Here is a 19,846-nt window from a genome sequence, read left to right as displayed (position 1 = left end):
AGAGCATCAAGCATGCATTGAAAGTTCGGCATCGCTGCATGCGGTGTTAATTAAACGCTAAAAATCGTTGTCCCTAAATATCAAATCCTATCACCTAGCGAAGTTAGGCCGCGTCCCAAACCCAAATGGCAGCGGTACCTGAGAAGCCGAGATGCAATGCAATGTTGTGGTATTGTTCGGTGATTAGCACTAGCACTCCGGTGCATATTAATTTATAGTATAGAAATGATGCTCGTCGCTCTTTTCAATTTATAGCAATTATAGAGGTATCACGTTGCTGAGTACCATCTATAAGATATTCTCCGCTATCTTGCTAGGCGGGACAGCCCCATACGCGCAGAACATCATTGGCCCATACCAAAGAGGCTTCACTCCAGGCAAATCAGCAACAGATCAGATTTTCTCTCTGCGGCAAACGATGGAAAAACTGTTGGAATATGGACATCACGACTTTAAAGCCGCCAATGATAGTATAGTCAGGGTAAAACTGTACACGGCCATGAAAGAATTCGATATCCCGACGAAATTTATAAGACTGACTAGGCTGACCCTGACCAATGTGCGAGGCCAGATAGAAGCAGCAGGATCACTCTCAAGACCATTCGACATCAACAACTTACAGAAACTGTTCCACTCGAAACGTCTCACCATAGGGTCAAAGCTAAAATCCGGCTCAATAAGCTACGCTGAGCGGGTCACTTAATCCGTATGGATGAGGATGATCCAGCCCAGAAAGTCTATAAAGGAAATATCTAGGGTAGAAAAAAAGACGAGGCAGACCCTGTCTGAGTTGGAGCGATAGCGTAGATCAGGACGCCAGGCAGCTTTTAGGGATGTCGAACTGGTAGACCTCGGCGCAAAACCGGGATGCCTGGAGTTCCTTATTAAGGCAGGCCTAGACCAGATACCGGTTGTTGCGCCGTTGATGATGATGATAATTACATTATACTAAATACATAAACATATATTTATACGATTATGTAACAATTGCGTACTTAAATATTCTTATATATGGAATACACAAAACCTTTCATGCCTAAAGCGCCACATGATATATTCCGTACATTCGTGTGTTCTGATCAGGGCCGATGTGAAAATTGTGAGAAAAAAAACCGGCCCAGGGTGAAAGTTATGCGTACTTCTTTCCATTGACATTATTATTCCAGGGCCTCGAAGGTTTATATGAAAAACAGTGAACTATAAACCACTCGTCCAAGAATTCAAGGAATCTTCATCACTATAATTCTCAGCAGATTATCGCTTATAGCTTTATGTTCAAATCACTTCCGGTTTACTGAAACCGGAAGGCAATAGCCTTTCATTGAATTTAGATTAGGCGATGTAAACAAAGTAGATTTTGCTTACGTGCAACAACCGTCGTTATCCTTACCCAAGGTGCAAACCTTGCACTGAAATTAATTATCCAATTCCTCTGGGTTTATAAAATTTGAGTCGAAAAACATTAAGCTGGAAGGTCTTAGAGGCTTCGCTATAACCCCGTAAACGGAATCACCTGGTCTCACCTTTCCTAAATATCGGAAATAATTGGTGGATTTACTTCATTGCACTGATCCACAAAAATCAACAACCACAACAAATTGCTGGTTTCTGACGAAAGATGGCAGCCGATGTCGTTTATTTGCTCTTGCTAAATAAATGGTGAATTTTTGTCAAGCATAGATGGCACTGTCGCGTAATACAAAACAAATTAATAGTCGTGTGACGGAGCGAGATTCGATTCGAAGCAGATACTGCAGCGAGGTGTGATTTTAAATTGCATTAAAATTTTCTCTTACACTGTGTCCAAAATTGCAGATGATTGGTTTACTTCTCATGCTTTAATTTTCTATTGAAATCAACAATTAGCCTCGACAAAATATTACCGCCTGAATTCGACCAGATTCCGAATCGACCTATCGTTATGACATTAAATATCTAACTATATATGGCAGCACTAACTGCTTGTCATTCCAAGATGGCTGATGCGATTTGGCTTGATTGTTGACGTACTAAGAAGAGTGAATACTTGCAAATAATCTTATTTTTGAGCAAGCCAGTGAAGTAAAAAAGCCCAAATATTGATCAACGTGCAGTGCAGTGATTTAAGTGAAAATGACGCAATATTTGCCACCTAATTTGCTGGCTTTGTTCGCGCCGCGAGACCCCATTCCGTATCTTCCGCCGCCGGACAAATTGCCCCATGAGAAAAAGTCGCGTGGTTACTTGGGTGTTGGAGCATTTTTAAATGAATTCGAGGTAAAATCATAAGTGCACGCACTTAGTTTGGAAACGTCTTTACTTATTGCGTTGGTTTTCAGGATCCAAAAGACACTCCACCGCCGACGCGTGTGGAAACTCGCGAGGAGCGGCTGGAACGTCGTCGCCGTGAGAAGGCAGAACAAGTTGCGTACAAACTTGAGCGTGAAATTGCCATGTGGGACCCAACACAAATTAAAGGTGCTACCGAGGATCCATTTAAGACCCTGTTCGTGGCTAGAATCGTAAGTCAATTTAGAATAGATTTGGAATGATCGAACGTAACGCGAACCCTTTCCATTGCAGAACTACGACACATCCGAGTCCAAGCTCCGGCGAGAATTCGAGGTGTACGGACCCATCAAGAAGGTAAGCAAAAATATGAGTTTATTTCATTTTTTTATGATTGAACGCCTGCGAATGTCGTCATGTAATTGTTAAATTACACCTCAAGTGTCCAATGATAGTTGCCGAAGTGTATCTCGGTCTAATTTTAACAAACGGCTGAAAAGCCAAATAATTTGGAAAATCGCGCTACATAACTGCGTATAATTTCTAATGCTATCGAGCGCTTTCCTCATACTTTACTTGATTTAAGTACACAAAAATCATCATAACACATTTTGCTTATATTCTGACTGTGCACTCTTACTCGACTGTTTCATGTCACGTAAGTGTAGTGCAGTGTACTCGTCGTTCGTTCTAGGATAGCCGGTTCTATTGCATGAAAAAACTACTGCGTCGTTCGTTTTCTGATCAACACGACCGCGGCGGATTTTGCTTCCATGGTCGGAGCAATCTTAATTCCCTTCTTCCCATAGCGAATACTATACACGTACGTATCACTCTTGTCCCTACTTGCGACGACAATAACATTTTCCGAAGAGCTTTTCAAGATATCTGTCGGTCGGTTAGAAACAGATTTTCCCACTGCCGAACAGCGAAGCCGTGAAACTCTCCATTCCCCCAAATTGATGTGGACGCAATATACAAGTGATGAACTCACTCCAGCAATGTCAGTACCTCTTTTGTTTTGAAGCAAGGCAGAAGGCAGCTTGTAAATCTGCAGCTAATCGCAGCGCGCTTGATATGATTAGATGTTCTTTGCCGGTCAGCTGAACACTAATTGATCGTATGGTAGGCTGAGATCGGACAACGTGCCACCAATTCCGATGCTCTGAAAGCTGCAAAAAGCCACCAATCCCTCGTCACCAGGGTGTAGGGTAGGTATCAGTGCCCGCTTCGAAATACCCAATTAGTACGACGGTGCGCCATTTTAATGCCACAAACTTATGACTGCTGTGGTGAGAGCAATGGGATCCGGCACATATGTTCAGAGCCAACTCGTAGCTTTCACGGAAGAAAACAGCTCTCCCATTTGCAACTAGAGCTGGGCAGTGGAATTGTAGGATATGCTTAGTCTAGCGGCATGGGCCCTTGTAGGCCAGTATCCCGTGCAGACCGCCTTAATGTAGTATGCATTTGCACGCGTCTGGCAGAAGAGCTCTTGCAATCGGATCTTGCTTTCACCAACTGAGGTTGCGGTTGCTAAGCCATTCCGCCCTTAACTATCGCCAGCGGAACACAGAGAGTGCCATCCGAAGGACTGGCAGTTCAGTTGCTCATTTCCCCCTACCTCAAAATGACCGAGAAAAAGATAGCTTCGAGCGTGTCGCCCGGAATGTTCAGCCCGCGTTTCTACACTGCCCCACCACCTAGAGGAAATTGCGACAGAGTACCGCTTGGCTGTCGGTCGGGGGGACGCGCATCATGCCCAAACCCCGCTTGTAACACACTGGCGAATCCTGAGATGCGATACGACCCTATGTCAGTGAAAAATAAAATAGCATGCTGTTGCTGAGTTCAAGGCCTTAATGGCCGTTTGGCTGTCGGTCAGAATGGCTATGTGATGCTTGGAGCTCGTATCATGCTCCAGCCATCAACAGACTTCCAGTATCGCCAGGACTTCCGCTGGAATACACGAATCGGATTTACTGTGTGTATTAGAGAACTCCACAGATCATCATTCATCCATTGGTGAAGAATACTTTGTCAAAACTTTGCAACACGTCGCCGGTCTTCCATTTTGCTCTGGTTGAACCGTTCGTAACAAAGTTCCTCGTGAAGTTTGGCTCGCATGTAACGCAGTTCGTAAGGAATGCCCACAGTAGGTACTTCGCCTAGGACGTTACTATTGCTTTGCTGTCCAACTTCCGAGCTCACGTAGTCTGACAGCACTGAAAGCTACAGCGTATTTAATTTGGAGCTCTAGGGGGAAGAGGTGCAGGAGTACATTGAGACCATCTGCCCGCCAAGACTGCAGAGACCCCTTAGTATTAAACCTCGTTCTGTTATACTTTTTGCTCAGCACATGTCACCATACAAAAGAATCGTACGTTAGGATGAGACGAATCACGGCTGTGTACCTCCAGTAAACCATTCTCCTAACCAGTGTAGAAGGTTATAGGGCTCTCTTAACCCTCAATTCTACATATTATCTCCGATTTAATTTTAACTTAAGGATGCAATATTAACCCACATGCTATACGTTGAAGGAGAGAATCGAATCTTTGCTTATTTAGCCGCGAGAGGTGGAATTCGGGTGGTGGATAGAATCAGTTCCATTTTGTTAAGATTCATGCGGAATCCGCGGCTCACAAGCACACCTTACCCAGCATTCCTTTCGTGATTTTGCTCATAACACAGAGACATGTGTTCCCTTCATCAGTGTTATAAGCCCTAGCAGAGAGGCTTAATCGCTAGATGAACCGCGAGATTACACTGAGTTTGTAATCACGTTGTCGGATGCTGGCTCTATATTCAGGAAGGCAGCTAGAGTCTAATGCTTAAACTGTAGCAACCGCTCAGCATGAAAAGCGGTTTCTGCCTTGAAGTAGGTGTGCTGAAATTGAAGGGCATTCTCTCCATAATCGCGGTTTAGAGACGAAAGAGATGAGACTGATTGGTTGAAGGTCTTTTGCTGACTCATGGCCGCGCATGTTCACTTTCAACGTGAAAACCACGTTCACGCGACTCCAAGTATGTGTAGGTACCCCAAAATGGTGCAGCACTGGTAAATCTCGACAAGCCGCAACACAATCCTTTCTGTAGCATGACTGGATCTCCTGCAAATCTCGCCGTATGGGATAACCCTGAGCTTTACGTCCTCCCAGGCATCGCTGTTCAAATTAAAGCAGGGAATGAATTTACGTTGTTCCCCTTTGTCGCCCAAGAATGGGGACCATCCCCAAAAGTCTGGCCTAAAACACTAGTCCACGCTTCCAGCGACAATTTACTATGGGTATTACCACCCTTAAGTGACCCCTGCTCACGCCGCTGACGAGTTCTGCAGTTCGTGTCTCGTCGGCCGGGTATTGTTGCTTACCTATTTGCAGAGGTTGCTTGGCGTCTGAACCACATTTCACACTTTCCTTTGCTTGTACTGCGGTTCGACCTCATCTTGCGATCGATTGCATTTGTTATATTCTTCGACAGTCGCCTAGTATTTAACGCAGTCCTTTTAATCCTGCTCGTCGACAATACCTGGCATTTGTAGCACAGTGACTGTCGCAGAGTCAGTTAGGTTTCAACAACAATGAATATCCAATAAGATCGACACATCAGATATTGCTTACCTTCGGCTTGCGTATTGCATCTGCATTTAAGGTTAAACAACTTCCAATCCTCAAATTCAAAGGAAATCGCTTACATCATCCAACTATTGTTAGCCAATAGAAAAACGATCCGACTGATTGAACGACAAATGCCCTGAAGAATCCGCAAGGGTGACCACTGGAAGGCCATAAAAGATTCTTTTCTTTGACATTACTGAAATTGATGATCACGTTCCGAAGTGCGGTCTTAAGATTTGACAGATTGTGGAAACATGTAGGCGGACCGGACTGACAAAAGAAAAGAACTGGAGGCATCACTGTTCGCGCCCAAACTCCGATACCGTGAAAAATCCCTTTAAATTTACGGTTACTATTAGGTGTTTCAATTCTAGTGTCTGAACTGAGAAAATAACTCAGATGATCACAACTAGTATGAAGGAAACTGTCAAAGAGATTGTGGGATTCAGACAGCTGGGAAAAGGAGGAAGTGCTCAGAAACAAATGAAAAAACGACAAATTATCTGCTTGAAGTGCACTTTCCAGATAGCATCCACAATAACAGGTCCTGGCCGACAGACTTCAACCGATTGAATTTTAGCATGCATTTTCTGCCAGTAAAATATGCATTGAGCTAGCTCCATAGATCCATCCGGACTCGGATGGCATCATTCCTGAATTAGTAAATAGAGGGAATGCAGTGACTCACAAAATTGATCAAATAATTTAATTAAAGTCCTTCAATCAAACAAAAAAAAATAAATATTATGTAATACTCCAGCGTGATCAATTTTGTGACTTTACACGACTATGTAGAGAAATGAAATCTCCTCGGCATACTAGAAACAGGGTTTTTAAGTTTAATAATAATCGTTGGCGCAACAATCCATATTGGATCAGGGCCTTGAAGTGTGTTAGAGTACTTTTTAAGTTTCCTGTGGCTTTACGTTCCATGCATCCAGCCGGCCGCAATTCGGTGTCCCCGACTTGTCTGTGACAGTCCGTTTTAAAGCACTGCAGGGGTGTTCGATGCGGTTTAGGTCTGGAGATTGAGAAAGTTAGTTTAACATTTTTATTCTCCATCCCTAGAGCCATTTGGTGGCCGATTTGGCGGTGTGCTCCGAATCATTGTCCTGTTGAAAGACAATGTCTACCGCATTATCTCTCTGGTTGTTTGGCACAAATGATCTGAGGGAATCTTAATGTAAGCTTCTGCTGTCATTCTTCCTGCAATCTTTCAGTTTGGTTTGTCATACAGTCCCATGCCATAATGGAGCCTCCTTCAAACTTCAATGTGGGCTTTGCATTGTGTGGTGGTATTTTTCCTCAACGACCACTTCATTCGTTAATTCGACGCCATCCGATCCAATACGGTTTATTTTGATCTCATCTGACCATATAACCTTCTCCCAGTCATTTCCAGTTGGATCGGGGTGTCGTCTCTTAGAAGGTATCCTGATACCACGACTGCCTCTCGAGTTCTTGCCCCAGTTTCCAGTGAGACTGGTACAGTCACGAAGTTTCCCATTAGAATTTATATTTTAAGTTTCGTTTGAGAATGATGAAAATTCTTGGTTTTTCAGAAGAGAATTTCCATGCATGTTTCCTCCTTGTAGACCGCGAATTTACCCCGGTCGACAGTGTTCTTGAGCCAGCATCTGCATAGTGGATAGTTACTTGAACTATTTCAGTGCTGGCCATTGGCTCAATTAGTGCTTGGAGCTCCTCTCTAATTCGGAGTATCATCCTCCAACATAGCACTTCCTTGCTGGCAGCAGTTCCGTTTCCCTGCTTGGTCAGAAGTCACTGCCTCAATTCTGCCCTCGGAGCAGCGTAACCGGAAGTGGCCACAGGTGGTAATCGCTCCATTTATATATAATCGCAAACATTTTAATGTAGGAAGTTCTGAGTCTAATCTGATCCAATGTTTCTATAAGTGCACGACGAGAGAATCTGCACTGTCAGCGAAGTATGCCGAAAAACGTCTATTGTGGGCCATTGGAAAAGTCGATTTAGATTGGAGTAATATACTATTTTCAGATGAGTCGCCGGTCATTGTCGGAAGTTATATTTATAAAAAAAAGAAACGATTTTGCAACGGACGTTTAAGCATTCAGCAAAGGCCTACATTTACTGAGCTGCAAGCATTTGATACACTTAAGAAGTTCAGAAGTCGATGTGGCGCGGCAGGATCTGCAGCATTCGAAATTTATTTCGGATGTTGCGGATGCGGACGGGTAGATGGCGCTGAACTCCGAAACTCTCCACTCACGCGTTTTCTGAACGCACCAGGGGAGTGGAGAACCAGCGGTAAAAAAATGCCGTTGGTTGGGACAGTAAGGACCGCATGGAAATAAGTCGGTCTCTTCTGTTTCCAACCGCGGCAGTAAACACACGCGTTTTCTCCTTTAATTTAAAATATTGTATTCCGTGGCAACTTGGTAAATTTCTCGTTAGAAAGTTTTATCTCGTTTAAATTGACGATGGTTGTTGAGTATTTTAGCGGTTTAATATTTGTTACTAATATTTTCCACAAATTTTATAAGAAACAACTCTAACAAAATTGCCATCCAAAGATTTGTTCAAAACAAAGCGGGAATAATATATTTACAATACAAATATAAGTTGCGTGATTTGATTTTTAGTTATACAACTGTGACTAAATTGGTGACCCCGACGTGATAAAACACGCAGCCCCGGCCACAACCATCGCCACAACAACAGACGCCGCAGCTACAGCCGACGAAGCGCCTACGGATAAGCTGCGCCGAGCCCCGGCCACAACCATCGCCACAACAACAGACGCCGCAGCTACAGCCGACGAAGCGCCTACGGATAAGCTGCGCCGAGCCACGGCCACAACCATCGCCACAGCAACAGACGCCGCAGCTACAGCCGACGAAGTGCCTACGGATAAACTGCGCCGAGCCCCGGCCAGTGGCACACCCCGCCCGAAGAACAGCACCCTTGGGAACTCCAGCATCAGCCGCGGCAACGATCAGCATTAGCCCGAGGATTCCAAGTTTAAAACCAATTTGCTAAAGTGGTTTGCACTAATTGTTATTTATATTATTAAAAATTTAACAAGTGACAATAATAAAAGTAAAATCGCTGCAAGAGACGGCGTTGAAGTGTTTCGCATCGCGGGTTCTACATTTCCTGGGTGGTTTTGGTCTGCGCTGGAGAGCGTCCGCTTCGGTTGTTGTTTTTCTCGTTTCGTGCGTGCATTTGTGGGTGCGGCCTGCCGTGTCGGTGTAAAGTTCACCGCGTTTGCATCTCAATCTCGTACTTCTCGGTAAGAAAAATGTCGTTTGACAATAAAGACGCGGCAGGCCCATCGGACCCACAAGTGACCGCCCTTGCCGTACGCGTTCCTCCGTTTTGGCGGCGGAACCCCGAGCTGTGGTTCGTGCATTTGGAAGCACAGTTCCAAATGTCCGGCATCACATCGGACGCGACCCGTTTCAACTACGCGGTGGTCGGCCTGGACGAAGAGTCCATACTTCTGGTGTCCGACGTAGTGAAGTCGGCATCGTACTCTCAGCTCAAGAGCGAGTTGATCAGGCGCCTGTCGGCAAGCGAGTCGGCAAAATTAGACCACTTGCTGGCGGGTTTAACGTTGGGTGATCGAACTCCCAGCCAATTGCTTCGTGAAATGAGGCAATTGGGTGGGAGCAAGATCGGCGACGACCTGATCAAGTCGCTCTGGCTGCGTCGGCTCCCGGAGGGCACCCAGGCGATCCTAGCCTGCGTCTCCGGTTCCTTGGAGGAACTAGCAGCAACGGCCGATCAGGTACAGGCAAGTGGACGTGAGTCTTGGCTTGCGTAGGACGTTTCCGTGGCGTTTCATCCTGGCGGATGTCAGCTTCCCCATATTAGGCGCAGACTTCTTGTGTCACTATGGGTTGCTGGTGGACTTGCAAAATAAGTCCCTTATAGACCCCACAACCAAACTAAATTCGTCGGGCCAAATGGTATCTCACGCTGACAATAACCTTTCCGTTCTTTTGGAAGACATCTCCGACTCTCGTGTTCGGACACTCCTCCAAAAGTTCAGCCAGATAACTACCGAGTGTAGTCTCTCGAAACCAGTAAAGCACAATGTGCAGCACCACATAAATACTACTGGTTCCCCGATTTTCTCAAAGGTGCGTCCTCTACCACCCCAGAAACTGGCTATCGCGCGGAAAGAATTTGAACAACTTGTTCAACAGGGTATCTGCAGGCCCTCAAACAGCTGTTGGTCTTCCCCTTTACATATGGTCCCTAAGCCAAATGGTGAATGGCGTCCCTGTGGGGATTACAGAAGGCTAAACGCACAGACTGTTCCTGACCGATATCCGATTCCACTCATCCACGACTTTGCGCATCACCTCGCGAATTGCCGCATCTTTTCGACCTTGGACTTAGCCAAGGCATACCACCAAATCCCAGTAGCTCCTGAAGACATTCCAAAGACGGCAATATGCACACCCTTTGGACTCTTCGAGTTCACCCGAATGACTTTCGGATTGTGCAATGCGGCGCAAACCTTTCAAAGGTTCATTCACTCAGTCCTGCGAAACCTCGATTTCTGTTTCGTCTATTTGGATGATGTTTTGGTCGCTTCTTCTACTGAGTCTGAGCACTTAGCCCATCTCGAGTGCATTTTTCAACGTCTCCTTGAGGCCGGTTTAGTCTTAAACGTTGGGAAGTGCAAATTCCTTCAACAACAGGTGAGATTCCTCGGCCACTCCATTTCCTCTGAAGGAATACAGCCCGACCCAGACAAGGTGCAAGCAATCACAAGCTTCCCGCGTCCAAAAACAGTGAGGGAGTTGAGGAGGTTCTTGGGCATGCTAAACTTTTATCGTCGTTTCCTGCCCAAGGCCGCCCATCACCAGTCCATTTTGAACGCGTACTTGTCTGGCCCCAAAACAAAAGACACACGAGAGATTGTGTGGTCTGAAGAGGCTGTCTGCGCGTTCAATAAATCCAGACAGCAACTGGCTGACGCTACACTCTTGGCATTTCCTCTACAAGATGCACCCCTAGCCGTTTTTGTTGATGCCTCTGACATCGCAGTAGGTGCTGCCCTTCACCAAAAGGTGGACCAAGTTTGGCAGCCGTTGAGCTTCTTCTCGAAGCAGTTGAATCCCGCTCAACGGAACTACAGCACCTACGATCGCGAACTGCTCGCCGCATACCTGTCCATCAAATACTTCCGTTTCTCCCTAGAAGGCAGGCCGTTCACAGTGTTCACGGACCATAAGCCTCTCACGTTCGCTTTGAAACAGAAGCCCGACAAAGCGTCCCCTCGTCAGCTTCGACACCTGAGCTTCATAAGCCAGTTCACGTCAGACATCCAGCACGTGTCCGGGAAGGACAACATTGTTGCTGACGCTTTGTCTCGTGTCTCCGAAGTTAACATCCCCGCCTCACTCGATTTCTCGGCTATTGCCAAGGCGCAAGTGGATGACGCAGCACTTCAGAGCCTCAAGTCCAACCCCAAATACAAATTTCGGGAGTTGCCCATCTTCGGCTCAAACCTCTCGCTCTGCTGCGAAGACTCGGAAAAGGGACCTCGGCCATACATTCCGGCCACATTTCGCAAGGAAGTGTTCCACGCAGTTCACGACTTGGCGCACCCCGGCATCAGGACAACAAACCGGTTAGTCACCGGAAAATACTTCTGGCCCTCCATGAACAAGGATATCAATTCCTGGGCCAGAGAGTGCATCGCATGCCAGAAGTGTAAAGTCTCCAGGCATGTAAGGAAAGAAGTGGGCTCATTCCCCCGCACTACCAAGCGTTTCCACACCATACACCTCGACATAATAGGGCCTTTGCGAGACTCGCACGGTTACAAGTATTGCCTCACAATCATCGACAGGTTCACGCGGTGGCCTGAGGCAATACCTCTGAAGGACATTACGGCACAATCTTGTGCCGAAGCCCTCTGCCGAGAGTGGATACCTCGCTTTGGCGTCCCTGCAGTGATCATCACTGACCAGGGAATGCAATTTGAGTCCACCCTTTTCTCCGAGTTAGGCAAACTCCTGGGTTTTAAACGCCAGCGGACTACTGCATACCACCCGCAGTCCAATGGGATGCTAGAACGTTGGCACCGGACGCTGAAAGCCGCCATTATGGCACGCGACGACCCGTCCTGGACTCAAGTCTTGCCTCTCGTCCTACTCGGCCTTCGAACAACCCGCCGAGAGGAATTTGCTGCCAGCCCCGCGGAGCTGGTTTACGGGGAGAACCCAAGACTCCCAAGCGATCCGGTCTTCGACAAGAGATCGGGTCTCACGGAGTCGGGGTTGGTGCGTCTGCTGAGGGACAATCTCCGACGCATCAAAGCGCCACCACCCACTCGACACTCGTCCATACCTGCTTGTTCGCCCAAGGAACTGGACACATGCACGCACGTGCTGATCAGGACGGATGCCGTCCGGAAGCCGCTGCAGCCTCCATATGAGGGCCCGTACCGCGTTCTCGAGCGGGGAGAACATTTCTTCCAGCTCGAGATCGGTGGTCACAAAAAGGCTGTCCAGGCTGAAACCCGTGTGCGCCCCGAAGCAGCGTCGTGTCCGCTTTGTGAATTAACGGCGAACGAAGTTCGGGGATCCGTCGCCGAAACCCCCTAGGTTTCGTCTGGGGGCGGAGTGATGTGGCGCGGCAGGATCTGCAGCATTCGAAATTTATTTCGGATGTTGCGGATGCGGACGGGTAGATGGCGCTGAACTCCGAAACTCTCCACTCACGCGTTTTCTGAACGCACCAGGGGAGTGGAGAACCAGCGGTAAAAAAAGAAAGAAAAAAAAAAAAAAAAAGAAAAAAAAAAAAAAAAAAAAATCAAATCACGCAACTTATATTTGTATTGTAAATATATTATTCCCGCTTTGTTTTGAACAAATCTTTGGATGGCAATTTTGTTAGAGTTGTTTCTTATAAAATTTGTGGAAAATATTAGTAACAAATATTAAACCGCTAAAATACTCAACAACCATCGTCAATTTAAACGAGATAAAACTTTCTAACGAGAAATTTACCAAGTTGCCACGGAATACAATATTTTAAATTAAAGGAGAAAACGCGTGTGTTTACTGCCGCGGTTGGAAACAGAAGAGACCGACTTATTTCCATGCGGTCCTTACTGTCCCAACCAACGGCATTTTTTTACCGCTGGTTCTCCACTCCCCTGGTGCGTTCAGAAAACGCGTGAGTGGAGAGTTTCGGAGTTCAGCGCCATCTACCCGTCCGCATCCGCAACATCCGAAATAAATTTCGAATGCTGCAGATCCTGCCGCGCCACAAATCGTAGAACTTATGGTAAAAGATTACCAGTTGCTCGAGTCTGTCAGAGCGTTATTTGGAACGGATTCAAGTTAATGGATTTTGCAAAAGGATAACGATCACAAACTTCGTAGTCGTTGGAAAGATGAAACTTAAGTTAAAAGGCAAATAACAAGAAGCACTTGACCTCTATAGTGTAAAATACGGAGGAAAGTGTGAAGCCATTGTTCGTAGCAAGGGTGATTGAACACCAATGTCGCCCGTCCTGTCGCCCTCTATGGTTATGGGTGTTGGCCGACTATAAAAGACAATCAACGACGCCTTGCGGTAATGGAGACGAAGATGTTGAAGTGGCGTGACATGTTTTGATCACGTCCGAAATGAGGATATTCGGGATCATGAAGAACCGACCCCGCTTGTGAAAGGGACAAAGGCTGAACAAAAAGAAGAAAAAGCCTTTGTATGTTGCTCTAATAAAATGTATAACTTGAACTTTTGCTATATTGAGTGAACCACACTATGCTTATCTCTCTTTCCCCACATTGACATGGCATTTCAAAGTTGGGTCCCAACAAAAACATCCAGTTAGCTTTCTATCTTATAACATTTCATATATTTTTCTTTCCAGATTTTATTAATTCATAACAAAGAGTCGGGGAAGCCACGCGGATATGCTTTCATTGAGTATGAGCACGAAAGGGACATGCACTGTGAGTATTGAATTGTTAGAGACAGAAGAAAAAAGAAAAGAAAACTAGTAAAATCACGAATAGATTTCACTGTCGCAAAATTTAATGAAAAGAAAAATACTCAGCCGCGTGATGCGTTCTACTGCTTTCGTCGGTTTCGTTTTTATTTCCCTTAGTCCGCGTTGAAGAAGATTGCGCAGGTAGCCCGCCATCCTCGCTGAGTGAATTTCTTTGCCATTACGAGATACCGGTCTGAAAAGAAACACTTTTTGTTTAGATTTAGAAAACTTACATAAACCTAGCCAGGAGCAAATTAACTAATGCGCGTTTTGTTCTGTTTTCAATACAGTATGTTGCCACAGAGAATGATAAATCTGCATATCATCTGTTGTTGCCTTAAACAAACATATCTCAAGCTGTTTTGAACTAAAGTAAAAAATTGTTGCGCTCGATTGCAATCCATTCATAGGTTTGTATGTGTTTGGTAAGAGACGCCATACATACAACGGTTTTAAATTTTAGCAAAAATACTTGAACAAATATTTCGAAAACGATTTTATATAAAACGAAAGATTTGAAGTAAAGCGTAAGTGAATTCAGGGACTTGCTAGATTTTGAGATGATTATGGTTAAAAGATTAGAAAACGAGAGTTCTTTTTACAACTTTTGACAAACACGAAACTGGTAAATTTGGTAAATTAACTCTGAACGGGATTCCTGGAAATTGGTAATTGAGGTAAAGGTGATTTTCAATCGGGAGTACAGGATTACCAAGCAAACTCGTACCAGTCAGTAAGTGAGAGTAATTGTTTTTTAAACAAAACAAATGAAATGAAATGAAATATTTTAAATTAACATAAATTGAGAGTAAAATATTTGCGCATATACGTAAGTATTGAGCGCACCAGGTAAATCAATCCCGGGATTTTTCGAACCAATCCAAATTGGGGAGAGCCCTAAAGTGCAAAAAGAGAAATTTCGTTGTCGTTGCCCATCCCGTAAGTAATGGTCGGGGTAGGTATTTTCTTGAATGTCTTGCGATTTAACCAAATGACAGAAAGGTGGTAAAAGAACGGTGTCTTGGTTAACTGATTACAAAGTCCATGGCAGTTTTGGTATAGTATACAAGTCATTTTGATGAGAAGCTGTCAACGCTGAGGCAAATGCTGTTCTGTGGATAATACACATTTTGAAAGTGAGGGTACTGGTTAGTTCCGTTGAATATTGGATTAGATTTGCGATTTTGGTTTTCGTCATAACTAAACAAATTCCTGGGGCAATTGGAATTATTGCATCTGATTTGAAACTCAGGGGTTTATTCTGTACATTTTGTTGGAGAAAGGTAAAATAGATGCTGTCAATACTATCGAAGGAAGGACATTCTGAATCAGTGTAAATTCCATGTGAGTGCGTGGGATTAGATTCAAAGGAAAAGGATGGAATCAGGTTCAAAGGATGTAGACATTTTCCCATTTCATTTTTATAAAGCATCACAACATCGGAAATATTTAAACGATAAATGGTCCTATGAATTCCAACAGTGCTCCCGCGCCGTTCAACCCGTTGTTTGTGTTTTGGTTGATTTTGGCGAACATGGAAATACAGGAAACAACGCCTTGTTAATAACAAGTTACCGGTAGGTCATTGGTAAGCAAGCAACCTCAACTTTATTGATGGCACCTTGCCTTAATCATATTCAGGGAAGAATACTTTTAAGTTCATAGCCCCGTCCCCAGTTTGATTGCAGCTGAAAAGGTCTGATATTCATTTTATGGATTAAGAATATTGATTTCTCAGAAAGCAGGATTAATTTACCTACATAGTTACGTATGTGTTGAACATAATAAATATTCCGTTATTGAGAACCGGAAAAATTCCATGGTAGGCATTCGCTTTCGTATGGTGTGAATGTTCTTATTTCAATCAATATCTCTTACATTTATACATGCTTAGAGCTAGTTTGGAATCAACATTTGATGTTAGACCACTGCCGCCTGGGTGGGAATCCAAATTGGGGTTTGTCTATATGCCTTTTCATATACGTCCCATATTGTGGGGTTAGCACAAGCACAGATGCAAATGCAATATTGATGAAAACATCAATTTTGAAATGGTAGTTGCGCTATTGATCAAATATGGAAATTCGGATTGAGGCCCCGATCGCACACAGCTATATCTATACGATTTTCATTCCGCAGATAAAATTTAATGTAACTCCTTTGCTCTATATAAATAGACAAATCGCCGAGTGTAATTTCAATGTCGTACAAAACCAAACGAAAAGTAATGAATACTTTGATATGAATTTGTCACAGATGTTTGCCAACTTATAAAAAAATTGCGCGATTTAAATTGAAAACTGGTCTCACTGTTCAGACACAGTAGTATTAAATATATTGGAAAGTCGGTGCAGATAATCGGAGCGACCAATGTCGGAGGGATACGGTGGGTGAGCCAAAACATCCTTGTGAGTCTCCAAACTTGCAATCAAGTCTGATGTTATTGTGTGAAAAACGACAACTTTCATTGCATTTGTGTAGCAAATCGCGGAAGCGCGTCATCCTAACATTAAGCTTCTTCGCCATTTGGAGTTTCATTAAGTGTTCCCAACTGTAATTTACGGATCGAAATCGATTACAAATGTTATTTGCAAAATGAGGAGGGTTTTTGATATCTGTTTTTCCTAAATGAAAGCAAACCACATGGCAGGGACAATCGTCAACGGCGCAACAATCAGTATTCGGTCTTGGCCTGCCTTAATAAGGAACTCCAGACATCCCGGTTTTGCGCCGAGGACCACCAATTCGATATCGCTAAAAGCTGTCTGGCATCTTGGCCTACGCCATCGCTCCATCTTAGGCAGGGTCTGCCTAGTCTTCTTTTTCTACCATAGATATTGCCCTTATAGACTTTCCGGGTGGAATCTTCCTCATCCATACAGATTAAGTGACCCGCCGTAACCTATTGAGCCGGATTTTATTCACAGCCGGACGGTCATCGTATCGCTGATAGATTTCGTCATTGTCTAGGCTACGGAATCGTCGATCCTCATGTAGGGGCCAAAAATTCTTCGGAGGATTCTTCTCTAGAACGCGACAATGAGTTCGTTGGACACGAACTCGTTTAGGAGCCTAAGAACCAGGTTTACTCCACCCTCTGCCTCCTGCTTTGATTCAGTATCATGGTGATAGACTCAAGTCTCATCTATAGTGATGAGTCGACCCACAAAATCTACTTTATCCCTTCGAAAACGCTCTAAGTGTTGCTGAGAAAGTCGCATTCGAATATGGTTTTGTTCCGTTGTTAGCGAATGGGGTACCCATTATGAACATAACTTTCTGAAACGGAATACTTCAGTCAAAATATTGTTTACACTGCCTAATGAGATACCTGCATTCTATTAAATTTATTTCAGTCACTCGGTGATTTTTCAACACTATGTCCTGCATTTTTTCTACTATTTCTGGTGTGGTTGCTGTTTCCGGACGTTCTTGGCATGGATCGTTTTCAGGATTTGTACGTCCACGTCTAAATTGAGCAACCATCTTTATACTGTACTAATTGAAAGCAAGGAGTCCTCATATACTTTCAACATTCGTTCATTAATTTCCTTTGCCTTTAAACCTTCCAAAAATAGAAATTCAGTCACTGCACGATACTTGATTTTTTCCATTGTAAAAACTACTGTGACACGTCGGTACTAAATCGGAAAGAATGAATTGACAGATTGAAATGAAACTTCACATGCATTCATATGAAGAGTGTACCAACATAACAAAAAAAAATTGGACTGGTAGCAACGCCCTCTACTATCAAACTGCAAAACTTATTGAACGACATAGTATATTAGTCATAGTTCGTACAAATTTTTTTTTTTAAATTTAAGCCAAAGATAAAAAAGTTACACGACAATATTCTGCTGAAGGTCGTAACCAGAGTTCTCCGACTACGGAACGTGTAGCGACTCCAGTTTTCAGCTGGAAAATTTTTACAGCTTTGGGATAACTAAGTTAATCCTAATGTGGTCCTTCTCCCTTTAATATGAAACTCAATTCCGGGCTTCTGTATAGTGACAGTTTCGGACACTATACTCGTACAAAGCATTTCAAAACGTAACCAGCCAACTCTTTTTACATGAAGTATCCTCAAACATTATTTCCGATTTGGTCTGTGAATTACACCCTATTATTTCTCAGGATAATGGAATCCCCAAAGTCGGTAATGTTTCAAAAGCTAATTCAGTTGAAAAATTAGTACGTACAGTTCAACACAGCGTTGTTTGGTAGCGGTTCACAATATTGGCGAAAAATATTTGGGTAACGTTGCGCTTACATAAGATATGAATCTCTGCTAGGAATCTGCCCAATCAAATCGGTTCAAAATGAGTTATATGCGCTTTGTAGGTCAGTTTGCAGAACTTCTGAACAAATAATCAAATGGAATAATTCCGATATTCCGCAACGGTCAATTTGTTTAGTTATGATTTCTCTCGCGCGCCATAAACTTATACAAGTCGACAAAAAATTATTTCTTTTAAAAACTACACAATTTTCATATGTTCGGTAATTTTCAGCTGCATACAAGCATGCAGATGGTAAGAAAATTGATGGTAAGCGAGTTCTCGTGGACGTTGAAAGGGCACGAACGGTAAAAGGGTGGTTACCTAGAAAGTTGGGTAAGTATTTGAATAACGATTTGCTCGATGTGGAAGTTAAACTTGCCAATTTGATTTCAACACACATTTCATTCTGTAGGTGGTGGTCTCGGAGGAACCAGACGTGGTGGAGCTGATGTTAACATTAAACATTCAGGTCGTGAAGACAACGAACGTGAACGTGAGCGTTACAGATTGGAACGCGAACGTGAGGATAGAGATCGTCGCGATCGTGAGCGAGAACAACGTAAGCATCAGAAATGTCTACCTTACAAAAACTTGGATAATGAATGTATTATATTTTCACTAGGATTTGAAATGAGACGTCGCTCAAGATCGCCACGAGAACGGCGCGAACGTGAACGATCGAGACATCGCAGCCGATCACGAGAACGTAGAAAGCGAAGGAGTCGTGAACGAGATGTGGATGATATCGACCGTCGTGACCGACGCGATAAGGATCGCGAGCGTGAGAAAGAAAAGAAAAAGAAGAGATCCAGATCACGAGAACGAGATAGATCGGAGAAGAAACGTGATAGACGTGACAGGGAGCGTGATAAGGACCGCGAGAGGAAAGAACGCAAGCCAGATTTCAGGGATGGTGAAATTAAGATTAAAGAAGAACCAATTGACGGTATTAACTTGATAATAAGCCTGTTTTGGCGGTCACTCATCTAATCCAATTAATTTTCAGATTACCCAGAATATCCACCACCAAATATTGACTATCAGCAGAATGCCATCAAATATGAGGACGAGATTAAACAGGAATCTGATAGGGAAAAGGAAAAACAGAATGGAAACCAACAGAATTCGTATAATAGAGAAGCTGAGGATGAAAATCAAGGATGGTGGCGTTAGTTTTAGTCGACGGTATTTGAATTTATTATCATCGTTTATTCCCTTCTGAATCCAAAAAGCAGTTTTGCATTTTCTCCCGAGATATTATTCTGTATCTTAACTCGAAATAGGGAACGCATTCAACTTGAACTGTAAAAAGTAATTTTACGAATCTAAACCAGCATAGATATAGTGTGAGAATAAAAGTATAAGAAAAACAATATCTTGGTATTTCCGGCCCAGCTTCTAAGTCGAATCTAACTACTCTGCTAGGTGTGAATATTTTAACTGAACGAAAACCATTCGGCGTTCACGTTAGAATATGCCAGTCCACAGGCATATTTAGACATGTTTTCAGGGAGAAAAGTAATTTTTATGCGATGGTATCCTTCAACATCTCAGATATTAACTATATATCTGGGGTTAGGATAAGTTCATCGCTAGAGTAAGATATTCATGCCAGTCATGATGGGAACTATCAGGGCCGTTGAAATTGAAGTCTTTTTCAATTTGGTAGT

General features: G+C 43.8%; 1 protein-coding gene across 2 annotated transcripts; it reads left to right on the top strand.

The window, feature by feature from the left end:
- Positions 1-1,952: 1,952 nt before the first annotated feature.
- On the top strand, positions 1,953-19,549 carry LOC119658938 (U1 small nuclear ribonucleoprotein 70 kDa). Of its 2 annotated transcripts, XM_038066792.1 has the most exons (8): positions 1,956-2,256; positions 2,319-2,501; positions 2,563-2,625; positions 13,774-13,855; positions 18,408-18,509; positions 18,589-18,735; positions 18,799-19,122; positions 19,183-19,549. In XM_038066792.1, the coding sequence occupies exons 1-8, from the start codon at positions 2,113-2,115 to the stop codon at positions 19,347-19,349; spliced, it is 1,212 nt and encodes a 403-aa protein (XP_037922720.1). In that variant the 5' UTR covers positions 1,956-2,112; the 3' UTR covers positions 19,350-19,549. The 2 variants fall into 2 exon arrangements, with proteins under 2 accessions (XP_037922719.1, XP_037922720.1); XM_038066791.1 differs by having other exon boundaries at positions 1,953-2,256; positions 18,589-19,122.
- The last annotated feature ends 297 nt before the right edge of the window (positions 19,550-19,846 follow it).

This window comes from Hermetia illucens, chromosome 6 (genome assembly GCF_905115235.1).
Source record: "Hermetia illucens chromosome 6, iHerIll2.2.curated.20191125, whole genome shotgun sequence".
NCBI classification, from domain to species: Eukaryota; Metazoa; Arthropoda; class Insecta; order Diptera; family Stratiomyidae; genus Hermetia; species Hermetia illucens.
This window is presented reverse-complemented; position numbering and strand designations above follow the sequence as displayed.